The 22311-nt window shown below is 43.0% G+C and overlaps 1 protein-coding gene across 2 annotated transcripts in view; it reads right to left on the bottom strand.

Annotated features, from left to right (window-relative positions):
- The window catches only part of pvrl2l (PVR cell adhesion molecule related 2 like), a 285499-nt gene that overhangs the window by 131322 nt on the left and 131866 nt on the right, over positions 1-22311 (bottom strand). For both annotated transcript variants that reach the window (XM_056399354.1, XM_056399355.1), the window contains exons 4-6: positions 19829-20122; positions 15091-15208; positions 14259-14407 (exon numbers count right to left, since the gene is read on the bottom strand). In XM_056399354.1, coding sequence (XP_056255329.1) covers positions 14259-14407; positions 15091-15208; positions 19829-20122 — 561 coding nt within the window. The remainder of the gene's footprint in view (positions 1-14258; positions 14408-15090; positions 15209-19828; positions 20123-22311) is intronic.

The raw sequence follows: 22311 nt of genomic DNA, 5'->3' as shown, positions 1-22311 counted from the left end.
GATGTCTCACACCTACATGTCTGTGGCTTTATTAATTCAGTTGAGTTTCTAGCTATTATGCACATGCCTACACACACACACACACACACACACACACACACATACACATACACACGTAAATGTATGAGCACCAGCACACTTGTGTCATAATCCAAAACCCCAGTAAGAGCTCTTGCCTTCACACCCTGCCTGCGCTGCATTATGCACTGAATTTGCATTGCTGTTGTGTGTGTGTTGTTTAGATATTGTGTGTGTGTGTGGGCGCGTGTGTGTGCGTACGGGCACCACTATCGTGCACTGCCAAATATATTTTTATTCTTATTCTGCTTGGCTGAATTCAGGGAACTGATTGGATCCAGACCTTGGCTGTTGATACTGATCAACAAAACCAGCTGAGTGAAAAACAGCCATCAGCCTCCCTCTCCCCTCTCTCACTCTCTCTCTGTCTCCATTCCTCTCGCCCACTCTCACTCAATCCATCTCCCTTTTCTAAGTCACCCTCCAATCCTCCATCTACCCCACCCCTTCTCCACTGCTCCTTCCCTCTTAAATGGGGCGGTTTGTGGTCAGGTGACTCATTTCTAAGCAAATCTGAACCACAGAGCAGAGGGGAGTTAAAGACAAGGGTGGAGTGAGAGAGGGAGAGAGAGAGAGAGAGAAGTGGGGGGTTAAAGGGGCCCGGGAGAGAAAAAAGAAAGAGGGGGAAAGAGAAAGAGAGGGAAAGCGAACGTGCCTTTGCTTATTTCAGATGGATCACTTCCATCCTTTCAAAACAGAAAAAAAAAAAAGAGTAGGGGAGAGGGAGACGACGAGGGAGGATGGGGGAGCCAGCGATGGAGGAAAACAGCAAACCCAGTGTGGACAGGATTAAGGCCGCTCTCTAAAACCACTGCTCTTTTTGCTCATCTCACTCACCCCCCTCTCCTCTCCTGCTCATGAATATGATCAGGAACACGAAAATGAAAAGCAAACATCAAGAAAGCAATACTGCCCTCCACCCTAGATCTACATCATGCCTGTGTTATGTGATGCTGATGGGAACTGTTGATATTTCCCCACAATGACATCAAGACACATTCCTGAATAGCTTACACGCTTTGAAACACAGTTATTAAAATGTCTGATGTTTTTGTAATATTTACAGTTCACTGTGAAAAGGTTTGCAGTATGTGTTCGTCCTTCTCTGGCTGAAGGGTAAAGGTAGCCGGGTGTCATGGCCACTCGAGTCAGTCAGAGTTCAGAAAGGGAATTAGCACCGTGAAAGAATCTCTTTCACAAACCTTACTATAAAATGATTCTCATCATCTCATGTCAGGATGAACTTAAGTAAATGAGAGATCAACATAAGTCCCCATGGAAACTACTACACAGCAACTAATCTAATGAACTCCACAACACTAAAGGTAAAAACATAAAAGTCATCCAACTGTAAATAATATAGTTTACAGACTTAGACTGTTTTGTTGGACTGTATTGTATCTACTATGGACACTACCTTTTTGTTTCCATAGTGGATGAGGATTTAGCCGTAAACTGATTGCAAGCTACTTCAATTCAAGCTTTCACTTCACATTTTCTGCATCTTCAAGCCCACTGCTACCTACCACCAAGAACAGTCATTTGCTTCAAGATAGTGTTTGGAGTGTTGTCACCAATTTGGCACTGGGTCTGATGTGGCAGGGAATTTTCTTTAAAGCACAGCCGTACATAATAATATTCTGTGTGCTGCGGGAAGAAATTGGGGGGTTGTTGGAAATGTTGAATAAAAAGCAGTTTTGCCTGGTGTCCGTATTCCTGTCGCCTGGGAGAACTCATTAGAAATAAATGAAGACACACTCCTGATGTTATTTTTATCAATATTTTAGCATTAACAGATACACACCCACCTGCTTACAGTAGCTTTTAACCTCCAGCTGGTTTTTGTGGTCAGCGGGGACAACTCCAGACTTATATAAACTGCTTCTGAACAAACTGGGAGACGTGGACGGCGATTTAGAGTTCTGGAACCAGCCCACTTTCGATCCTCTCCTGCTCTCCTCCCCCTCTCCTGTCGATCACGCCTTCATCTGCTGCTTACTGTCTCCTTCTCTTACCTGCCTAAAGGTCTAACCTTTCCTCTCTGCCTCCCTGAAACGTCTGACCTTCCACCCCTCCTCCCCCTCCTGCCTCTCTCTGCATTGATCAGTCTGCAGTGGATTAGCTGCAGATTGTGATAGCAGTCTGACCCTGACTGGCCCTGAACAAGCCCTGCCGGCTAATTGAAAGACATCGCACTAGTCTGCAGGATTAGAGGCTGCTCTGTCTGGCCCATTATTACACACATGCACACACACAAATAAACACACAGACACACAAATAGAGCGAGATGGGCGGTTTATTGAGGTTTTCGGATGTGTCGGGCCAGAAGGGAATAGCTCGCAGTAGCAACACAGAGAGGAATAAGAAATGTGCCTAAGCCCTCAACACAAATTGGATGTTTTGTGTGTGTTTGTGTGCATGTGTTTGCCTCTGTAGAGCTCTGCTTACGTAAGTACTTGTGATTGTCAGCATGTATTTGTGAGTGTGTAGCTGTACCTGTGTGTGGGAATGAACTCCATTAAAAAAACAAGGGGGGAGGGGGGTCTTTAACATTGAAATGGAAAGTAGTAGCAGAAGAGCAGAGGTAAAGCTTCAGATGCAAGTTGCACGACGTACATCTGACCCTGTGAGTGCAGTGAAGAGTGAGCCTGTGCATGGGTCCAATGCTGAATGAGCAGCAGGATAAATCTGGGTCTAGAAGCCAATATGAGACGTATAGGTTTGTGCACTTAAATCGCAGGATGGCAATTTGTGCATCTGTACCACATAATAAAACCACAGAATTATGTAGAGAGCGCACAGACCATATTGGATGTATGTAATGTGCAGCATACAGTGTAGCATACTGTGTATGTGCATTGAATTATTACATGTAATTCTGCCTGGAGCCAGACAGCTGAAGAAGTTCAAACTTGGTAGTCTGATTCAGAAAAACCACAACTACTGAAGAGCTGGAGAGAAGCCCGGGGGAGGGGGATACAGTACACGACGAGTCCGTGTGTAAGCGCGTGCTCGCTGGCGTGTTCGCGGGTCACCCACATGCTGCCTCTTCCCTGATTGAAACCAGCAGTGGCCCGGCTCGGCTCAGCTCTTTCAATGAGCTCACCCTTCTCTTCCGACTGGAGTATTAAAAGGGAAAATCTTGAATTCCTGACTGCATCAACCCACAGAGGCCCCAGACGTAAAATATTTAGGCACGCAACGTAGAGAAACAAGTACCTCTCTTTAAAATATTTAGACTATATATCACGCTACACTCAACCCCCTCAATCCTGCTGCTCCTATTCCAACTCTGCTGGCTGTGTATCAATAATGCATCCTGTTTCAACAAGATGGATAAATTTCATAGCAGAGGCCGGGGTTTGGTTGATGGAAAGTTGAATACGCCACAGACCAGTTTGGTTATTTTCTAGATTGGAAGTCGCAGCGGGTGAACTTTCCGCAGGCCTTTAAACACTGAGGCTGGATCCCAGACTGATAATTGATTGATAAGACTTTTTAACCGACAAAGACTCCCAGTGGTCAAGCCAGAGCTCAGATTGAAATACTGTAACAGCAAGAAAAGAACCTTATCAATGCCTCACTTTGAGTTTCAAAAGTGGTCATTAACTGCCAGCAGGATCACGCTACAATCAAACAAAAACTCCAAAAACACTATGTTGAGATAATACAGACCTCTCTTCTTCAAGACTGACAGCTGACATCAGAAAGATCTTTCATATTTCTTTATGTGCTTTAATATAAAGAAGATTGACATTATCAGTTTTTCCTCTATCTGATCTAGACCTTTACTTGATCTCAGCTGGTGGTGGGTTTTTCATGGCTACTCTTTAAGTGGAAAAAATAGCCCTTGATGAACAAATTATGAACGCCACATGTAAAATCTCCAGGAGAGGAGGTGCTGATTCTGTGTCTGCTTGTTAATAAAGTCCTCTGTTCTTTAGGTCTTGCCGCATTTCAGTTTAGTTCTTTGTCTCGGGGACTGCAAGTGTCTTGAAGGACAAAGAAGGGACCACCACCGGCTGAGAGTGTAACACCAACATTTGGCTCGCGTCCCAGAACATAATCTAGCAATAAGACTTGGTAGAAATAACCACTTTTTATTCTCTGCAGCCGGCACCCTCCTCATTCCGCTGTTTTCACCTCTTGAACCCTATTTTTGTTCATTTTCAGTTAATCAAAGGCCTAATCCCCACTATTAATTCTGCTAATTCGTTCCTGTACCACACAACCACTTTCCCAAATTTACAGCTATTACGCTTTACGGAAGCATTTTGTATTTTAAGCTAATTATAGGCCTAATGCTAATTAGGTGTCATTTATATATACCTACCAAACAGAACAGGATATTTCCCTAAATATCCACCTACTTCACTCGACATCAATTTGCTCTCCTTTACTTATAGAGTTCAACCTACTTTTCCTGCTTATTCACAGCAGCAGTTAAACTTTTTGCTGCAAGTACAGAACTGGAACCATCTCTGTATTGGTGGTATGAATCTAGTGTGCAAGACGTTACTGCACAGCTTGTGCATTTAGAAAGGATAGGATATGTCTTACCAGGCAGACTCTCACAGTTGAATCCCTTATTTTATACCATACATGTAGAAGCTTCTAAGTTGCAACTCATGTTTAAACACTGTGTCTTTTTCTACTTACTGAGTATATGAGTGAGGGAAAGGTCGGGGGCAGGGGAACAGGAGAGGTTTAGGGAATGAGGAAATCTAAGAGGGAGGATAAAGGTAGAAAAGGAGTTATGTTTCCACTCTCTACACATTTTTTTGTCAATTTCATTGAGTGGAATTATTGAATTATTTGGTCACTTATCTGCTTATTTAGTTTTTTTCATTTCTCCTTTGTTTTTCAATAGTTTATCTTGAATAATGTTCAAATCCCAAGGACTATGAAAATGAGCACTGGTACAACAGTTTACTGTGCGTTTAACTTTCTTTGGCTCAATAAAACATACTGGAAGACAATGTTGCACAGCTTGTGCCAAACTGTACATCCTCTTAAACAGACAAACACCAAAGGTCAGCAGCGACTGGAAGATGGAAAAACTATGAGACTCACTTTTGACATTTTAGTATTTTAGCACTGACACCACATGTAGTGAGGGAGTGGAGATACAGCATCTTGTACAGGCCACACGGCTGCTGGTACACTCACAGGCTGATGATGGGACTGAACTGCTGACCTTTCAAGAATGAGACCCCCCCACCCCCCCACCCCCACCCATCAGGCCACCCTGCTGCCCTAAACACACATCCACCCTTCTCCCTCTGCTGGTGTCTCACAGTGCATTTTGAAGGACATGTTACTTGAACATGAAACAGTAAATCATGTAATATTAAAGTCATGCCAGACAGACAGAACGAATCTGCACTGTCACAGCTACAGTTCACTCAGACAGTACAGACTTCCAGCTGCTTCTCCTGCTTGTTAGAGGAGTGAAGTCATGCTTATTCTCATTTTGATTCAATACACAAAAGGGATGCGTTCAAGGAGCAGTCTGCCCCATAATAAGAATAAGCATCACTAACATTTTAATTGCTAGCATGTGGGATAGTCCACTCCCACCCATTCGTAAAAACACCAGCTCTCCGCTGAGCTGCTGCCTTGCATCGGGGGGGTAATTAGTCTCTGTGTTACATGTCATTTTTTTGAAGTGAAAACTGGAAGGGACACAGCGGATAATTGCTTACTTAAGCGTTATAATTTACCAATTCTCTCACTGTTTTCTCTCTGGTCTCCTTCAGCATGTGATTTCCTGCATTTCCCAGAGTGCTTTTCAACAACCCACACACACTCACACTCATGGGATATGAACTCGTAGCAATCGGCGAATTAGCGATGGCATGATAAGAAGCAAGAAAGTGGCTGTTTGAAAATGAGAAAATAGAAGTTGCCCAGTCCTCAAACCGATGCCTGTGGTTGCTCTGCAGGAATGTTTAAACAAAGCTGCAATAAGTGGAGGATCGTGCATCTGTGCATCTTTTACAAGACATTTCCTCTGTATCATTATAAAGAAGAAAATATCATGAGTGTTTAAATCTGAGGAGGGGACACCTGCATATGGTGCTTTACCTGAACACTGAATGTCTGGTCTGTTATCTGCAATTTACAACACTGTATAATTACGTCTCTAGCCTAATTATAAATGTGCACCAGCGGAAATGTTACAGCTTTCTTTCTTTCTCTCTTTCAGCGGCTGCAGTAATCTGTCGACTGGAAGGTCATCCTGCTGGGAGATAGATAGAGAAATAGACTGAAGCTACTGTTGGTGGGCACCTGGTGATGCAGGAGTGGGATATAAGCCCCCCCACCTCAAATCTCTCTATGTGGAAAGCTTCACACACCTCCGCCCCAATGTATGTATGTGTGTACGCGCGTGTTTGTGTATTCCCTCCAGGTCTGTGTGTGTGATAAGCCGTAGCCTGGAGGCTCTCTCCTCAGCTCTTATCTCTCTGACAGACGTTACCCCTGCGTGGCCACGGCCCCAACAGTCACACCGAGGGGGCAACAGTGGAGTTCTTTCTGTGATTTCTGGAAGTTTCTATCAGATTTCTTCAGCTTTGTTTCTGATTGTCAGAGAGACATTTTTTTTTCTTCCCCCCCTCCCTGTGCTGGTTTCCATTTTTGGGGGATAAATTTCACTGGGACATCACTTGGCTGCGGAGATGAAACTCATCTGGATGAAATCATTCCCAGTGTCTCTGCCAAGATTTGGATTCACCCAAGCTGTCACAGTAACAGAGCTGATAGGGGATCAGTAATTATGTAGATCGAAACTCACAATGAAGTTAAAAAGGATTTATCATTGAAAGTATTCAACACTCAAAATTTTAACTCAACCTATTAAAATAATCAATCTAAAACGGAAACATAGAAACTTTCATTGTGTCAAAATGACAAACATGTGATTATTAGTATTGATCGCCCATAAAAACAGCAGCTCCTCCCCCGTCTGTATCCTGCTGGATTTAATTGACTTATTTTGAAGAATTTACATCTGTGACACTTTCGAGCCTCCTCTCTCTCTCTGTATCTCACTACAACATCCTATTTAACCACAATTGTGAAAACGAGACACAACTGAAATGCCACTTCCTTGTTAAGTCTTTTCATCATTTTTAAACACATCTAATATGGAGCCACACCATCTTAACAACCACATGCAGACACGCCATGCTGCGCTGTGCTGCAGCTATGATTACGCTGTTTGTTTTAGCGGCACTGGAGGAACCAGCCTCCTCTGAAAGCCAAAAAAGCTTTGATAAATCACAGCTGCGTGTGTGCAGGCTGAGCACAGGTAGTAATAATAATAGTAAAAATAATAATAATAAAGCAACAACAAAGAAACAGCAAGACTTCCGAGTTTTGAACTTCCTCTGCAGATTAAGTAAAGCAAAAATATTCATGATTATTCAGATATGAAGCACAACCGCACGTTGTCCTCTCAGGGGATTCTTGGTCAGTTTTGTTGGACGTCTGTTGTGTCTGCTGCATGATGGGATTAATATCCGAATAAAGAAGGGAAATCTCCATCAAATAGATCCAAACTTCACGCCCACACGTCTATAAGATGGAGGGCATGTCGTTCCCCTTCCCTGCAATTTGCTCCATCAGATGCTGCAGTTTTGTGGTCTGGGGCTCAAACTAGAGGAAACTAAATCGTCTCCATCAGGACGTGAAGATTAGATGGGATCTGAGTAGTAGTCTAAACAGGCGGCTATTTCCTGTCTGTTACTGTAGCAACACGTCATATATATACACGAAACCCCAAAGAGCGGCGGAGACATGGTAGCTACAGGTTTATGCCTGTACTCTACATGTGTGTGAGAGAGACATTGAGTAGAGAGGACAGCGAGCCAGAATTACATATGGGTGACTCAACCTGTATTTATGTTGCAGAGTGGGAACGCTCCTGTGACTGATTACTTCATATATGAACCAAGACGCGACATAAGTTCACCACTGTGTTCTGATTATTCTGATCGGCTTTGTATCGCTGAGGTCGAGAAGCGAACATAATAAAAAAAACTGAAGCAAGGAAATTCCTACACAAGCGATGAGCAACAATGCTCAATGTGTCCTGAAGTACAAACATGACAGACAACAGGGAGACAAAGGAGACAAGCGAGGAACAGGAAAACAGCAAGACTTCCATTATTTGTGTAAATCAGGACACCAAATCATAATCTGCTCTTTTCCTGCTGTTTTAATGTAATGTATTATTTGTTAATGCAGTGGCTTAAACAGTGATATCCCAGCATTTATCTTCCACTTTTCACAGCTGAAACAATTACTCAATGACTCGACTGAAAATTAATTGGCAACAATTTTGATAATCATCTGGTTTTCTTTGTCTTCTGTGATAGAAAAGCAACTATCTTTAGGTTTTAGAAAAACAAGCTGGGAAACATGGGATGTAATTTTTTTTTACATTACATTCTAAAGATTAGATTAATCAAGAAAATATTCAGCAGATTAACTGATAGGGGAAATAACCAAGTCTTCTATCAGGATATTTTTGACTGTAATATGAGTTAAATTTTTAGTCATCTTTAAAATATATGACCCTGTTGCAATTATTCCACTACTCCACAGCCCCGTCTGTGTGTATCTGCATACAGTATGTGTGTTTCATTTAGCCTGTGCAGAGCTTAGCTGGAGGTTTATGTCCGAAAGAGTCAGTGCCAGCGTTCTCCCCCATGGCTAGATCATCTGATTATTTTATGCACAGAGCTGCATGGTCCAATTTGTTTGTGTGTGCATGTGTGAAACACTGTGTGTATATTTGTGTTTGTGTGAGTGCGTGTGTGTGTGTGTGTGTGTAAGTGAAGCAAAGTGAGTATGTGTGTTTCCAGTGGACAGCTATCTGGCTTGCTGCAGGCAAGCCAGGAAATGCTTCTCCACTGGTCCCCTCAGATGTGACTGTGTATATGAGTGTGTAAAAGAGTGGGTGTTTGTGTGTGTGTGTGTGTGTGTGTGTGTGTGTGTGTGTGTATCTGAACGGCAACAACCGCCCCCAGCCCAGTGCCAGCTGGACTCCCCATGAAAGGACTGGATGTATGAGGGGTGGATGGAGTGATGGGTGGAGGGGTAGAGGACAGACGGGGTCACAGCCTCCTGCCAGCTCGCTCTTTCAAACTGGACCAGAAGTCATCAGAGTTTTTAGAGGAGTTTCCTGCCTCTATCCATCCTGCTGTTGTCGCTGTTTGCGCCTCTCCATCTCTCTCTCCACCCCCAACACTTTATCTCAGTTTTCAGCCCTTCTGCAATCTCTGTCTTTTTTTTTTCTGCTGCCCCTTCCCTCATATCCCCTCACATCCTCCACTCCAATCCTTCTCCTCTGCCAACATCCTTTCCTGCTCTCTCTCTCTGTGCACGGTGCGCTGGGCAGATCCAGCTGGCGCCGTGGCAACTAAGCAAGTCATGCATAGCTGGCATCATGTGCATGTTAATGGAAGGGACTTCAGGGTGGGGTTGTGGGGTGTTTGTGTGTGTAGTGGTAAGGGTGGGGGGGTGCTGTACACATTTCACTCTAGTCAGCAAAACACATGCAAAAATCTCCTGCTGTCTTACAGTGGTGTTTCCTTCTGAGAGCTCACTGAACATGGGAGAGAAATGGACTCTGTGTTTATTAGGTCTCTCAAAATGCCTCCAAGTGCCATCATGCTCTTCTTCATACCCATCCTCCTCTTCCTCTCTCCCCACTTGCCTACTCTCCTCATCCCACTCCACTTTCCCCTCACACTCGTCTTCCTTCTGTCTCACCTCTCTTTCTTTTACTCATGCATCCCCACACCTCCTCCTCCTCCTCCTGCAGCTCCTCCTCCTCTAAGTCGTGGCCCCGGTGGAGGCTGAGGGGAGGATCATGACACGTGATGGCTGCTTGACGGCAGCAGAAAAGCCAGACAGCATGGTGCTTTCATCTCCCATTTAACAGAACAGAGAGGAGCCGTTAACAGTTCTCAGCAGGGAAATTAGCAGAGTGTGTTGGGCCCGTGTACACAAAGTGCTCGGGTATTAACTGTTACATTATTGAGAGCAGGAGCCTTCCACGCCTGACAGTTTAGATCTCACGCTGAGAGACTGGAACTGGTTTCTATCACTACGTTTAGTGACAAGTGGTTTAGTCAATGGCTTTTCTTTTAGAAACAAAAATGTCCTCTGAACAAAAGCAGGATCACTCTGATCCAAGGACACTGTGTCTTTTGGGAAGTGAGTTCAGGTGAGACACCGAGCCATTTTTGCAGCAGTGAAACTTACGTACCCTTTTCCCACCAAAATTAGCAGTAATCAGCAGGTTCTTTAAACGCAGTTAAACTTTCCACTGCCAGCCGAGTTTGTCTTTCTGTTCGGACTGAGGTCACACACAACTGCAAGGAGTGATGTCATCACACGCACTTAAAGAGCACACACAGAGTGTGCTGCTAGCCGCCGTGCAGACTGGTAAAACAGATCTGTCACGTCTCATGCTCAGGTTGGAGTTCCTGTCAGTGTCAAAGCCTCGTTCAGTGGCTGCCTTATTACAGGGCTGCAGCTTCACCCTCAGAGGAAGGCGTAGCTGTGGTGTTTCTGGGTTAAGCAGCACCGTGCTGGACAGGTGACAGGCGTCAAGACTGACAGATGTTACAGCAGAAAAAGGAGGCGAAAATTAGCTTGGCTGCACCAAGGCTTGCATTTTGACAGAAGGCAACTGCGCTGACCTTTGACCCCGCCTACCTGCTTTGTAGAAGGTTTCAGCCGGGGCCAGCCCATAATGGTCTCCTTCCTCAGCCAAAGCTGTGTCTTTAATTGGCTCAATATATTCATGGTACTGCAGGTGACCACAGACAAAGCAGCATTTTGAAATGTATTGTTGTGTTCAGCTCCCAGCGCTGTCTTAGCAGGGGGAGCTTTCCAGGAGTGGTTGAACCACCGGGAGCTGTTAACCAGCCGTATGAAATGCAAGGCACCGAGGTGATATAGTTAAACACAGAGAGAGAGAACGTTTTTTTTAGACGGAGAGGCAGCACTGTGTTTTCTGGTCAGAAGGCACATGATTAATTCATCATGTGTTCATTGGTTAAACTGCTGGAGTGCTGTAATTAGTAACTAACCTACTATGTCAGATGGAATGAATCATTAAAACCTTGTATGTGATAATTTTCCCAAAGGTGAATCAAAGGATCCGGTCGTGTGGTGAGTCAGTACCAGTGGCAGACCGGCCATCTGGAGCGTTGGGAGTTTTCCTGCTGGGTTTCTTTAGAACTGGGCCAACGCAAAAGAAAAGGAATCTAAATAGTCATGGTTCTGATGCCTGGCTCGGGGGAGTCAGCCGGTGGCCCAGTTCATTCTGGGGCGGGGGGTGGGGGGGTGGTTGGGCTCTCATTATGGGTCTCAATTCATTTGCTTTCGCCACATTTATGAGTTTATTCAGTGCACGTTTGTGATTAAGGTGGTCACATTTTTTTTACTGGAGTTTATGGTGCAGTGGCTGAAGCTGTTAAAACAATATTTGTATTTATTTTTATGGGGACAGATACATAAGCATATAAAATTCACTGAACAGACTCTTGGCTGTTAAGCCCGCATTTATATTTAATGTCATTTGTAGCGTCTGATCACAGATGGACTAAATCTCTAACCCTATATAATGCTATAGTGGTTACGGCTTTTGACTTGAATATACAGAGTTTGGAGCTGTCTGTTGGGTTTTGATGAACTCCACTCAACTCATTGTCTATTCCTGTTCACGACTGAGACTGACACTGACTTAAATGAAATCTGTCAGTCTGATGATGGAGTACCTGGTCAACCAAAGCCAGAATTTGGTGCTGAAACGATACCATTTGCATTTAAAGTAAAGCACAGACACAGAAAGCGAGGGTTTCTACAATGACTGAGGAGACTTCCGTGCGCAGATACAGGTCACGCCTGTGATTCCCACAATACTTAATGTCACCCTTATCTGTGGAGTTGTATCGACACGTCCTTGTGCGATACACACATTCCCTGTGTAGTAAATAGAAAGAGGTGGGGGCTCAAACGCCAAATAAAAACAGCAGAAATGTGCATTTCTGTTAGTTCACTCAGCGTAGCGCTGCGTCATCACACATCTCGTCTGCATCTCTTCTGATTTCTGGCACTCACCCTCTGTAAGTAAACATGTTTAACTGAGAGATTAAGTCACTATGTTACTTTATACCCATCTAGTCGTTTTACTCTGGTGGAGCACAAGCAAACCGTGAAACACCAAGGACACATTTAACACAAAGGAGGATGAATCACAAAAGTCTGGGCTTGCTCGTAGGTACTTGGAAAGATAAAACATTTCTGTGTGTGTGTGAGTCCTCAAAGTATCTGTGTGTACTTTGTGAGGAGTGTGCGTGGAGGTTTTACATATGTCTATAAATTCAGTGTGTTAAGCTTATATGTGTATTTGTGTGTGTGTGTGTGTGTGTGTGTGTGCTAGAAGGGGAAAGAGTACCCTCCCTGATACTTTGAGTCAGTCACAATGCCACGCTTCCAGCAAGAACAGTAGCAGCTTAGCCACTTCTGAACCTCCCACACATCCCTCCCAACACACTGCCTGGCTACAAAGCATCTTTGTTCTCAGAGGAGACAATTCAAATCTCCAGTTCCAATTTCCCACGGATTTTCTAAATGTAGCTTTTTCTCTGTCTTTTGGCAATAGAGTACAAGTTTTGCTTTGTTTTGTGCTTTTTTAAAAATATATATATAAAGCTCGACATTTTATTATGATTATTAAAACTAATTTCGCAAAAAAGAAGATGTAGATGAAGGAGGACAAGTCAAGCAGACAGTGCAGAGTGCAACACTGTGGGAACACACACACTGATAAAAAAAGGTCTGTCTGCTGATGTGCAGTGAGGCATTACAGCATGCAGACATGTTCCTGGGTTTGTGTGTGCATACAGAGGTATGTGTGTGTGTGTGTGTGTGTGTGTGTGTGTGTGTGTGTGCGTGTGTGTGTGTGTGTGTGTGCGTGTGTGTGTGTGTGTGTGTGTGTGTGTGTGTGTGTGTGTGTGTGTGTGTGTGTGTGTGTGTGTGTGTGTGTGTGTGTGTGTGTGTGTGTGTGTCTGTGCGTGTGTGTGTGTCGGATCAATGTGTGAAAGAGTGCAGAGCAAAAGAAAAGCCCCTGACCCAACACCATGGCAACAGCAGCTGAATCACCGGACTAGCAAACGTCAAAAGTCAAGACCCAGCAGAGAGATCGAGAGTGCATGCAGACACAGTGGTCATACTGTCATATCAGACAGAGGGGGAGATGTGAAGGTAGAAGAGGAAAGAAAACTTAAAAGGAGAGAGAGCACTTGTGCTGAGGATGAGTTAGTTGTTATGTTAAAAATAGTGGATACAAAGAGGAGGAAAGGTTTAAAAAAAAAGAAAAAAAGAAAAGGGAGAGACAGAAAACCAAACCTGGGCAAACTGGCTCACACCAACTTGAACCCCTTGGAAAAATTTAGCAACCCTCCAACAATCCCAACACAATTGCATCCACCGCAGGGCCAAATCGCTCTAACGAGGGCCTGGTCTCAGACTCATAAACCACAATTCACGTTTAATTTACGTCCGGCAGAGTTACAGTTTCCCAGTCGCAGTGTGACCGTATAGACTCCAGTTTCAAGAGGAGTGGTTTCGATCTGTAGTCATAAACATTTACGCGTTGGCCCTTGTCCTGCAATTTGGCCCTGCTGGGAGGAAAGGGTCAGTCACAAGCCTCCGCCGCGCCTCGCTAAAATCTGGCCAAAGAGGAGGGAACACATGAAAAAAATCCAATGTGACGATTGAGAGAAACCAGCATCCCTGCAGCTCTCAGATCAGCCCTGATCCCAGCATGTGTGTGTGTGTGTGTGTGTGTGTGTGTGTGTGTGTGTGTGTGTGTGTCTGTGTGTGTGTGTGTGTGAGATTGCATGCTGTTTGATTGTACCATCTTGTCTGATGGGATGTTGTGTTGTCAGTGTGTTGCGTGTTCATCATGTTTTAGATTAATACACATGCATATTGTTGAGTGCATCTGTACATACTTACACACATGCACAGCAAGTATGTGTGTGTGCATGTGTGTGTGTGTGTGTGTGTGTGTGTGTGTGTGTGTGTGCACGCGTGTGTGCGTGTGTGTGTGTGTGTGTGTGCGCGTGTGTGTGTGTGTGGGTCAGCGGACTCACCGATGACGATGGTGGTGATGTGGTGCCTGCTGGCCCCGAGCTTGTTCTTGACCTCGCAGATGAAGGTGGTGTTGACGGCGTCATCCACCTTCTTTACCATCAGCTTGTTGCCGTCTGCCACCACCGTGTCCGGCAACGCACCGGACGCCCTGAAGAGAGGAGGGAAAAGAAGGAAGGACAGGAAAGAAGGAAAGATGGGATGGAGGGAAGGAGTAAAGACAAGGGTGAAGATTAGATTTGGTAGGATGAAAAAGGAAAGTGAAAGAAGGAATGAAATGCAGAATAAAAGAGGAAATCAGAAAAGATGACAGAGAAAAAAAGTGAGGAGACCAAATGTTTTGAAAAAATAAGATGAAGCAAAAGAAAACCAAAACGATGAATCGATAAGAGTGAGGGAGAGGAAAATGAGAAATGAAGAAATAGACAGATATGGGGAGAGATAGATTGAGAGTTAAAAAAAACAAGAATAAAAGCCTGTTTGTGACTGTGATATTCAAAGGCAGCATTAATGTGAGAAAAATCAGACATGTGAACAGCCGCTCCGTTTCCCTGCTCAATATTCATCAAGAAAAACCACACACACACACACACACACACACACACACACACACCTACACACACAAACGCCACAGTGCGCCATCTGTCCATCAGGATGAGAAGTTAAGATCACTCTTGTTTATCAAAAATTACAAAGAAATGATCATTAAAGAGGAACGATTGCAGGCGTCTGTCATGATTATAGCAATAATTAGAAACTCTGTCACTCTCTCAGACGTAGGTGGAGGGAGACGGAGATTGCTGCTGCTTAAAATGGAGGGAGAGCGGTTCTTACGCGGTCCAGGTGATGGTGGTGGGTGGAGGGTTGCCGTTGGCCAGGCAGAGGAGTACGGCGTTAGAGCGGCCGATGTACCAGTTGTTGTCGTAGCCCTCTATGGACACGGAGGGCGGGTCTGAAAGAGAGAGAGACATATATTAGAGAGAGAGATAAAGAGATAGAGAGATAGATAGATAGATACTTTATTTATCCCCTAGGGGATATTCATGTGTCCATTAGCTCGTTGGTAATAATAATAATAACAGTTTTAATAAATAAACAATAGTAATTAAATGTTGTATAGCCTGATGGCAGTGGGAACAAAGGATCTCCTGAACCTCTCTGTTCTGCAGCACATTGACATGAGACGTTTGCTGCAGCTGTAGCTGCTTCTCTGTCCTGCCAGAATGTTGTGCAGAGGGTGGTTGGTATTGATTAAGATGGCCTCCATCTTCCATTGCATGCGTCTCTCCACAACAGTCCTAGCTAGCTTCAGGGTTGTAGAAGTAGAAGTATTACGTTTTTTTTTATTTTTTTTTATCCATTATCGTTAATGTTTCTCAACATAAAAACACAAGAGTCTCCTAAATAATGTTACAATATACAGTTTATATCATGACCATCAGTTTTAACTATTTCAACTTTGTTTCTATGAAATCATTCTTGGCTCTAAATATCCCAACACCCATGAGCCTTGGCCGCCATTGCTAAAAACCAGTCAGTGACTCAAATCAGAGCTTTAGCAAATTCTCAACACCTTGTTATGAAAAAAACAAGGTGCCATTGTTTCCAAATCCATCGCTCACTGACCCAGAGTCGTGCACATTTGCTTTCTCATCAAAGAACCAGATTTTTCTTTTTTTTTTTTTATGGCACAGTAGTTCAGCCTTGTGCTGCTACAACAGGGGAATTTCATTTCCATCTTAACCTTGGAGGTGCTCCAATTTCCAGTTGCATTACCTATGCAGAAAATGAACAGGAATTTTACTTCCTAAACCTTGGAAACTGAAAATAGCTACGGTGCCGACTAGCAAGTAAGCTAACTGGCTTGGAAACAAGCAAGCGACTGGTATTCAGCCACTGTCTTTTCAGAAAGATGTGTCATTGATTCTGTCTGCAGACTGTGGCAGAGAAGTGTATTTAACCTGATAGAAAGCGAGTCACAGTCATACGTCTTTTCATAACTTGAACTGTGAGCGTTTGGAGAGCTGATAGTAAACAGGATGACATCTGACCGCCTTCACAAATCCCTGCCATTTTGAAATGTATTATTAATCTGTGTCAAAATGTCACGTCACAAACAAAACCTTGATACAAGACAAAAAGTGTCTGATACTCCCTATACATATGGTGACGCGCGTACCTCGAGGAAAAACGTCAAAAACATAGAAAAGAAAACCTTGCTACCTTAAACAGTTTCCCCCCAGAACCATGACACTCTTATACCAGGAGGATGAGAAAATCAGTTCGTGTCACTCCTCAAATAGTCTTATGTGAACGTGAAGTCAACCAAGGCCACGTGTGTAGGAAGATAAAACAAGAAGGAAACCTCAGTGGCTTTTCTTTCCCTTCATGCACTTCATGTTTAGAATCTAAAGACAGAGAGAAAGACTGAAAAAAAGAGAGAGAGACACAGAGAGAGGGGTGTGTGAGGAGTGACAGGGTGTCAAGGCAGTGAGAGACAAGCAGCTGGACAGGAGGGTAAGTGTGTGGTGTGTTATTTATGTGTGTGTGTGTGTGTGTGTGTGTGTGTGTCTCTCTTCCTAGAGAGCGCTGACCTATAAAAGCTGATCTGTGTTACACAGCAGACAGGAGACATGATCCCTCACACCATCACTAAACCAACACACACACACACACACACACACACACACACACACACACACACACACACACACACACACACACACACACACACACAGGAGTCACAGTGTGTGTGTGTGTGTGTGTGTGTGTGTGTAATCTGCTACTTCTATCTCTGTGAGGACCACTTTTTACCAGCCCTCACTTCAGTTACATGTTGGTTTTAGGGTTTAAGTTAGAACTAGGTTTAAATCAGGGATAGACACTGAGGAATCAGGGTAACACTTTACAATAAGACCTTCATAAGGGAATTATGGATGGTTTATAACTTATTAATGAATTGCTTGTTAACACGTTGTAAATCATTTATAAGCTGTTAAATGAAAAGGACAACTGATCTGGTGCCTGCCAAATAGTGAGCGCACATGTCTCTGTACTGTTAACCCTCATATCTCATTAGTTACTGAGCTTTCTTTGTTTTCTCCATCATCAGAGTTTGTACCTGCTGCTTCATCATGTTTGTTCAGTTACTAACAATGAACCACAGTCAGCGTCTCAACATCAAATTATGGCAGATCACATAATCATATCAAAGCAGATTCATCCTCTGAGGTCGTGGCAGTGTTGTTGACCTTGACATGCTCTCAGCAGCCATATTCATTCTAATCACAGCTGTTGATCAGATTGTTCTGCTCAGTGGAGATTAACATGGAGATGCTTTCTGCTGGTTGCTCTCTTCTTCATGACTTTATCATCCAGCTAGAACACAGGTGGCAACCTTCTTTACTTGGTGAACTGCTCACCCATCCTTTGTCCCACTGTTCACATCTCTGTGATTCTCCCTCCATCATCTTCATGTTTCTTCTTCTCATTCTTACAACCATTTGTTATCAGTTACAAACATGTACAACTGGTGAAAGGTTAAAACACATCACCATTTATTAATGAGTTACTATAAGGCTCCTTTTACCAGTTCGAAATGGTAGTAACTCATTAGTAAGATTAATGAGTAGTAAGCATTAACTTGGTCTTGCCAAATAGTGAGCCTGTATCAATGTATGAGGACTATGTTATACCTTGTTTTTAATTGTTTATTTATGATTTATAAGGTGTTAACAACTTAATTAATAATTATGAACCATTTAATAATCCTTTATGAAGCTCGTCTTATCGGTGTTGTCAGAAGTATAAAAGTACAAACATGTTTGTGTATGTTACAGCCCACATCACACAAACAGGTGAGATCTCTCAGCCTTGTTTGTGTTCACATTTGAGTGAATCTTTGGTTATATACTATACGTGCATACTGTAAACGCCCACACACATAAATACTACACAAGCAGATGCTGAATCTACTTGCACATTCGGGCCTTCAGAGACACAGTGTGTGTGTATGCTTCTCAAAAGCCAGGGAAGATAATTTGTGTGTATAGCCAGGGGTCTTGTGTAGGTATAATAATTTCATATACATATTCCTCGTTATTTCCTGTATACACCTTGACGGTTCAGGTTGATTTTGTGTGTGTGTGTGTATGTGTGTGTGTTGTGTATTTCTGTGTGTGTCTAAAAATTGCAGATTATAAAAAGGAGGCTGAACAAAGACAATCTGTTCCATCTTTGCAGTAAACGGCAGCAGAGGTCACACGGTTGAGACGATGCTGTCAGCACGCCTAAATCTCTGCAAAGCCACGCTGAACCTGTGTAATATTTTAATCCCATGTAAATTAGAACGGAATTTAATGGATTAAATGAAAGCAATGTGTGTGACAACATGTGAGTTCTTGATTTTCTATATTTCTCAGGCCAAAAATTCTTTCATGTGCCGATATTTTGTGTTACTTACCTCTGAAAGCCTGGCTTTAGGTTTAGCTTTGGGTGTTACCACAGTCACTGTTTTGTCTGTCCTTCTATTATATGTAATTACAGATTCCTGGATGTGTGCATTTGTTTCAATCTGTTTACACAGGAACGACTAAGGAGTGGTGGTGAACAAACAGACACCGCCCTGATGTTGTACAGGATCACAATAACAAGAATGAAGTGTAGATGGTAAATCATAATTGTAAGACAGCTGTAATGTAAAAGTTTGCTTGGTCATTTGTTGCTGAATGAATGAATATTAATTATAGCGTCCTGTAGCTGTTCACAAATTAGCTACCTGGGGATCATGTGGTGGTGGACATGGTTTTAAGGGGGTTGGGTTTAAGCTCTCGCTCCCTTGCTAATTCACGCAGGAGAGTTCCAGCAGCTGGTTGTATAATAACTAACTAACTTAAATGAAATGCTAAGTACACACACAATCTCTGGGACCAAAAACAATTAAACTAGATTGAAAATAGAACACCTGCGATCACTGCAACATATATGTATGACATCTGTGATTTACATTATAGGCCAGACGCTTATAAAATAACGATGATATGATGATTAATGCAAAACATGCTTGGAATCTGTCATCAAAAATAAAACTGGAAATGCAAAACATTAAAGAAAATGAAAGAAAGAAAACTCTCTAATGAATGGTGTGACTTTTGTTGCATTTATATACAGTTTATATATGTGTATATATATATATATATATATATATATGTATATGTATAGTTTAATTAGTCAGGCATTTCTGTTTAAGAGAAGTGTCTCAGAGTGTGTGAGGAAAGTGCTGCACACAAACATGTTGAAGTATCACCCTCTCATCGTAGCTGCTGCATCACAGCTTTAGATTGTTTGGCATCATATTTGTAAATCTCTGTGATGTACCCAGGGAAGGCCCTGAGCTGTGTCTGAAGTTACTGTCAGTCGCTGATTTGTATCTTTAGTTGGACTCATGACATGTGATACTGAGAGAGTCTCTTCCCGGGCTGTGCATCGTTTATTATTTATGCTCAAAAAGACATTATATGTGAAAATAAAACAAGTGTGTGTCTGTGTGTGTGTGTGTGTGTGTCTTCCTTACACTCCACGGAGAGCTTCACTGGGTAAACCCACGGCCGCTCCTGTGTCTTCTGGTCGACCATGCAGGTCACCTCCCTGCCGTTGTCCGTCGGCGTGGGAACCAGGCGGTACTCGCTGCGTACCGTCACCGTCCCGTCCGGGCCGTTTGTGGTGCTGGTTGAGTGGTTTCCTCCGACCGATGCCAGCCACTTGATGGTAGCGGCCGGTTTGCCCTCCGCCGCCTCGCACTGGGCCACCACCACCGATTTGGTGCCAGCCTGGACAGTCACCACCTTGGCTGAGTTCTTAGGCTTGGCTGTGGGGGAGAGGATAAGAAAGAGAGGGAGAATTGAAAAAAGGGGGGATGGTAAGAAAGATGGAGGGAAGATGTGAGAGGGAGGAGACAATATGAATGCAGACACGGCACAAGGGATGAGGAGAACAGAGGAAAAAGAAAAATGGTAGTGGAGGGAAACAGATGAAAAAATAAAGGGTGGTGAAAGGAAAGAGACATCAAACGTGAGGCAGAGGAGGAGAGGAGGGAGGAGGGCAGGGAGAGAGCAGAGGAGGAGGAGGTTCAATCAGTTTGTTGTGCATATACACCGTGGCATCCCACTGCGGCTGTAATGAAACTCAGAGGAGGGGGAGGCATTCTGCTGTGACCCTGGGCCACTCGACATCAGAGAGACCGAAAGGGAAAGTGCAGACACATCCCAAAAAAAAGTCGGCTACAGTATCTAAAGGTAAAAGTGTTACAAAGCATCACATTGTTTAAATCAAGTTTTTAGAAGTCGCTCTTATATTAATCCACAACAAAGCACATTAGTCATACATTGTAGCTTCAAAACTATTAACTTTTCATAAAGTATGAACAACAGCTTTGTGTTTGACTCGGGGATAATCCAGTTTTTGACATCAACCTGTGGAGTTTTGACTGAGCTTCATCATCACAGCATTTTCTCACAGGTAATCCCTCAACTGAAGTGAAACATCAAACATTAAAACTGTGATATGCAAAACATTGCTTCCCGTCTGCCGTCACATTAGCTTTGTTAAATCAAACTGGACTTGTTCTGTAAAAGTGGCAATGTTCCATGAAAATGTCCTTCCTTTCTTAAAGGAAAAAAACCCAACCTCTGACAACACCAATCAATCTGTAAATGTCAGTGAATTTCATTATTTCGTGTTGTCAAGTGTTGCAATTTCCTTTTTTTTTTTTTACTTTTTGAAAATGTAATCTTTTTCTGCAGAATGTGATCTTGTAAATTTCCCCTTTAATGCCTTTCAATGTGTTCTATAAAGCTCTATACAGACAGTAATGCACACATTGGAAGTGAACGATTTTACTTATCATGAAAAAGTCAGGCAATTATTGAAAACACATTTCTTTGTCGTTGCATTTCCTGCTGCTTTATTGAGGCTTCTGTCAGTGGAGGAACTGGCTTGTCTGTTTGTTCTTTGGTGGATTTCTTTCCATTAAACGGAGTCAGTAAAAGGGTCCCTGCTATTTCATTTTAAAGGCGCCGTAAGGATATATTTCTATTCATCTTTATAATGGTTGAAAATTTTCACCAGTCAAATTCATTCATGGTGAGAAAAATATACCAGCAAACGACAAAATAAATGTGCAAATGCCAGGTATATCATTAGCCTTTTAGAAATGCTTTCTGTTGAGGCCTTAGAAATACTGAAATCATTTTAATGTGACTGTTAAAGGTCTCGTTTTCCATCGAGGATTGAATCATCAATCAAGGATTTGCTCTCATTGGGAAGAGGTAAATCCGCACTATGTTTCACATCGAGGTCAACTGACCAATACCAAGTCGTCTCGAGAGTCATGACCTTTAAGGAAGCAGAGCTACAGAGCAAAGCTAACGCTAGCGAACACTATCAACATCTTCCGCCCTCTCTATGATGGACAGCTTTTCACTCACCCAACTATAAACCCGTTTGAAGTCAGACGACACTTATTTTTCTAGTAAACTCACATATTTAACAAACATGAAGTGATTCTGCAGCAGTCAGAGTGTGACAGATCAAATCATCTGATCAGCACGGCTTTGCTCACTAATGTCCTGCATTTTTATTCATTAGCTTGGTTTACTGGTAACTCAGTAGGACAGCAGTACTTCAAACTGGTAGTGAATTTTGAATTCAAAGAGGTAATCACAGGACATATATGCATTTAATTCATTTTTTATGTTTCTCAACCTTTTGAAATAATTATGTAACAGGGTTGAGAAGGACAAATCCACTGCATCTGCTTTAATGTGTACAACTTATTTTCTAATCAACAACTAACCTCCTTTAATTCACCATCATTATTTCTTTCTTATTATGTCAATTCATATTCTTTGTCATTAGCTATGTTTATTTGTGGATGATAGTGTCAGCTTTGTTGAAAGTTGAACTTAAATCAAAATCCAGGCAGAACTGAAAAGGTCTTGAGAACCTTATGGGACGGTGGATGAGACAAAAAACCTGAACAGAAATGGAGAGCCGAGA

Source organism: Seriola aureovittata, chromosome 16, assembly GCF_021018895.1.
Source record: "Seriola aureovittata isolate HTS-2021-v1 ecotype China chromosome 16, ASM2101889v1, whole genome shotgun sequence".
NCBI classification, from domain to species: domain Eukaryota; kingdom Metazoa; phylum Chordata; class Actinopteri; order Carangiformes; family Carangidae; genus Seriola; species Seriola aureovittata.
This window is presented reverse-complemented; position numbering and strand designations above follow the sequence as displayed.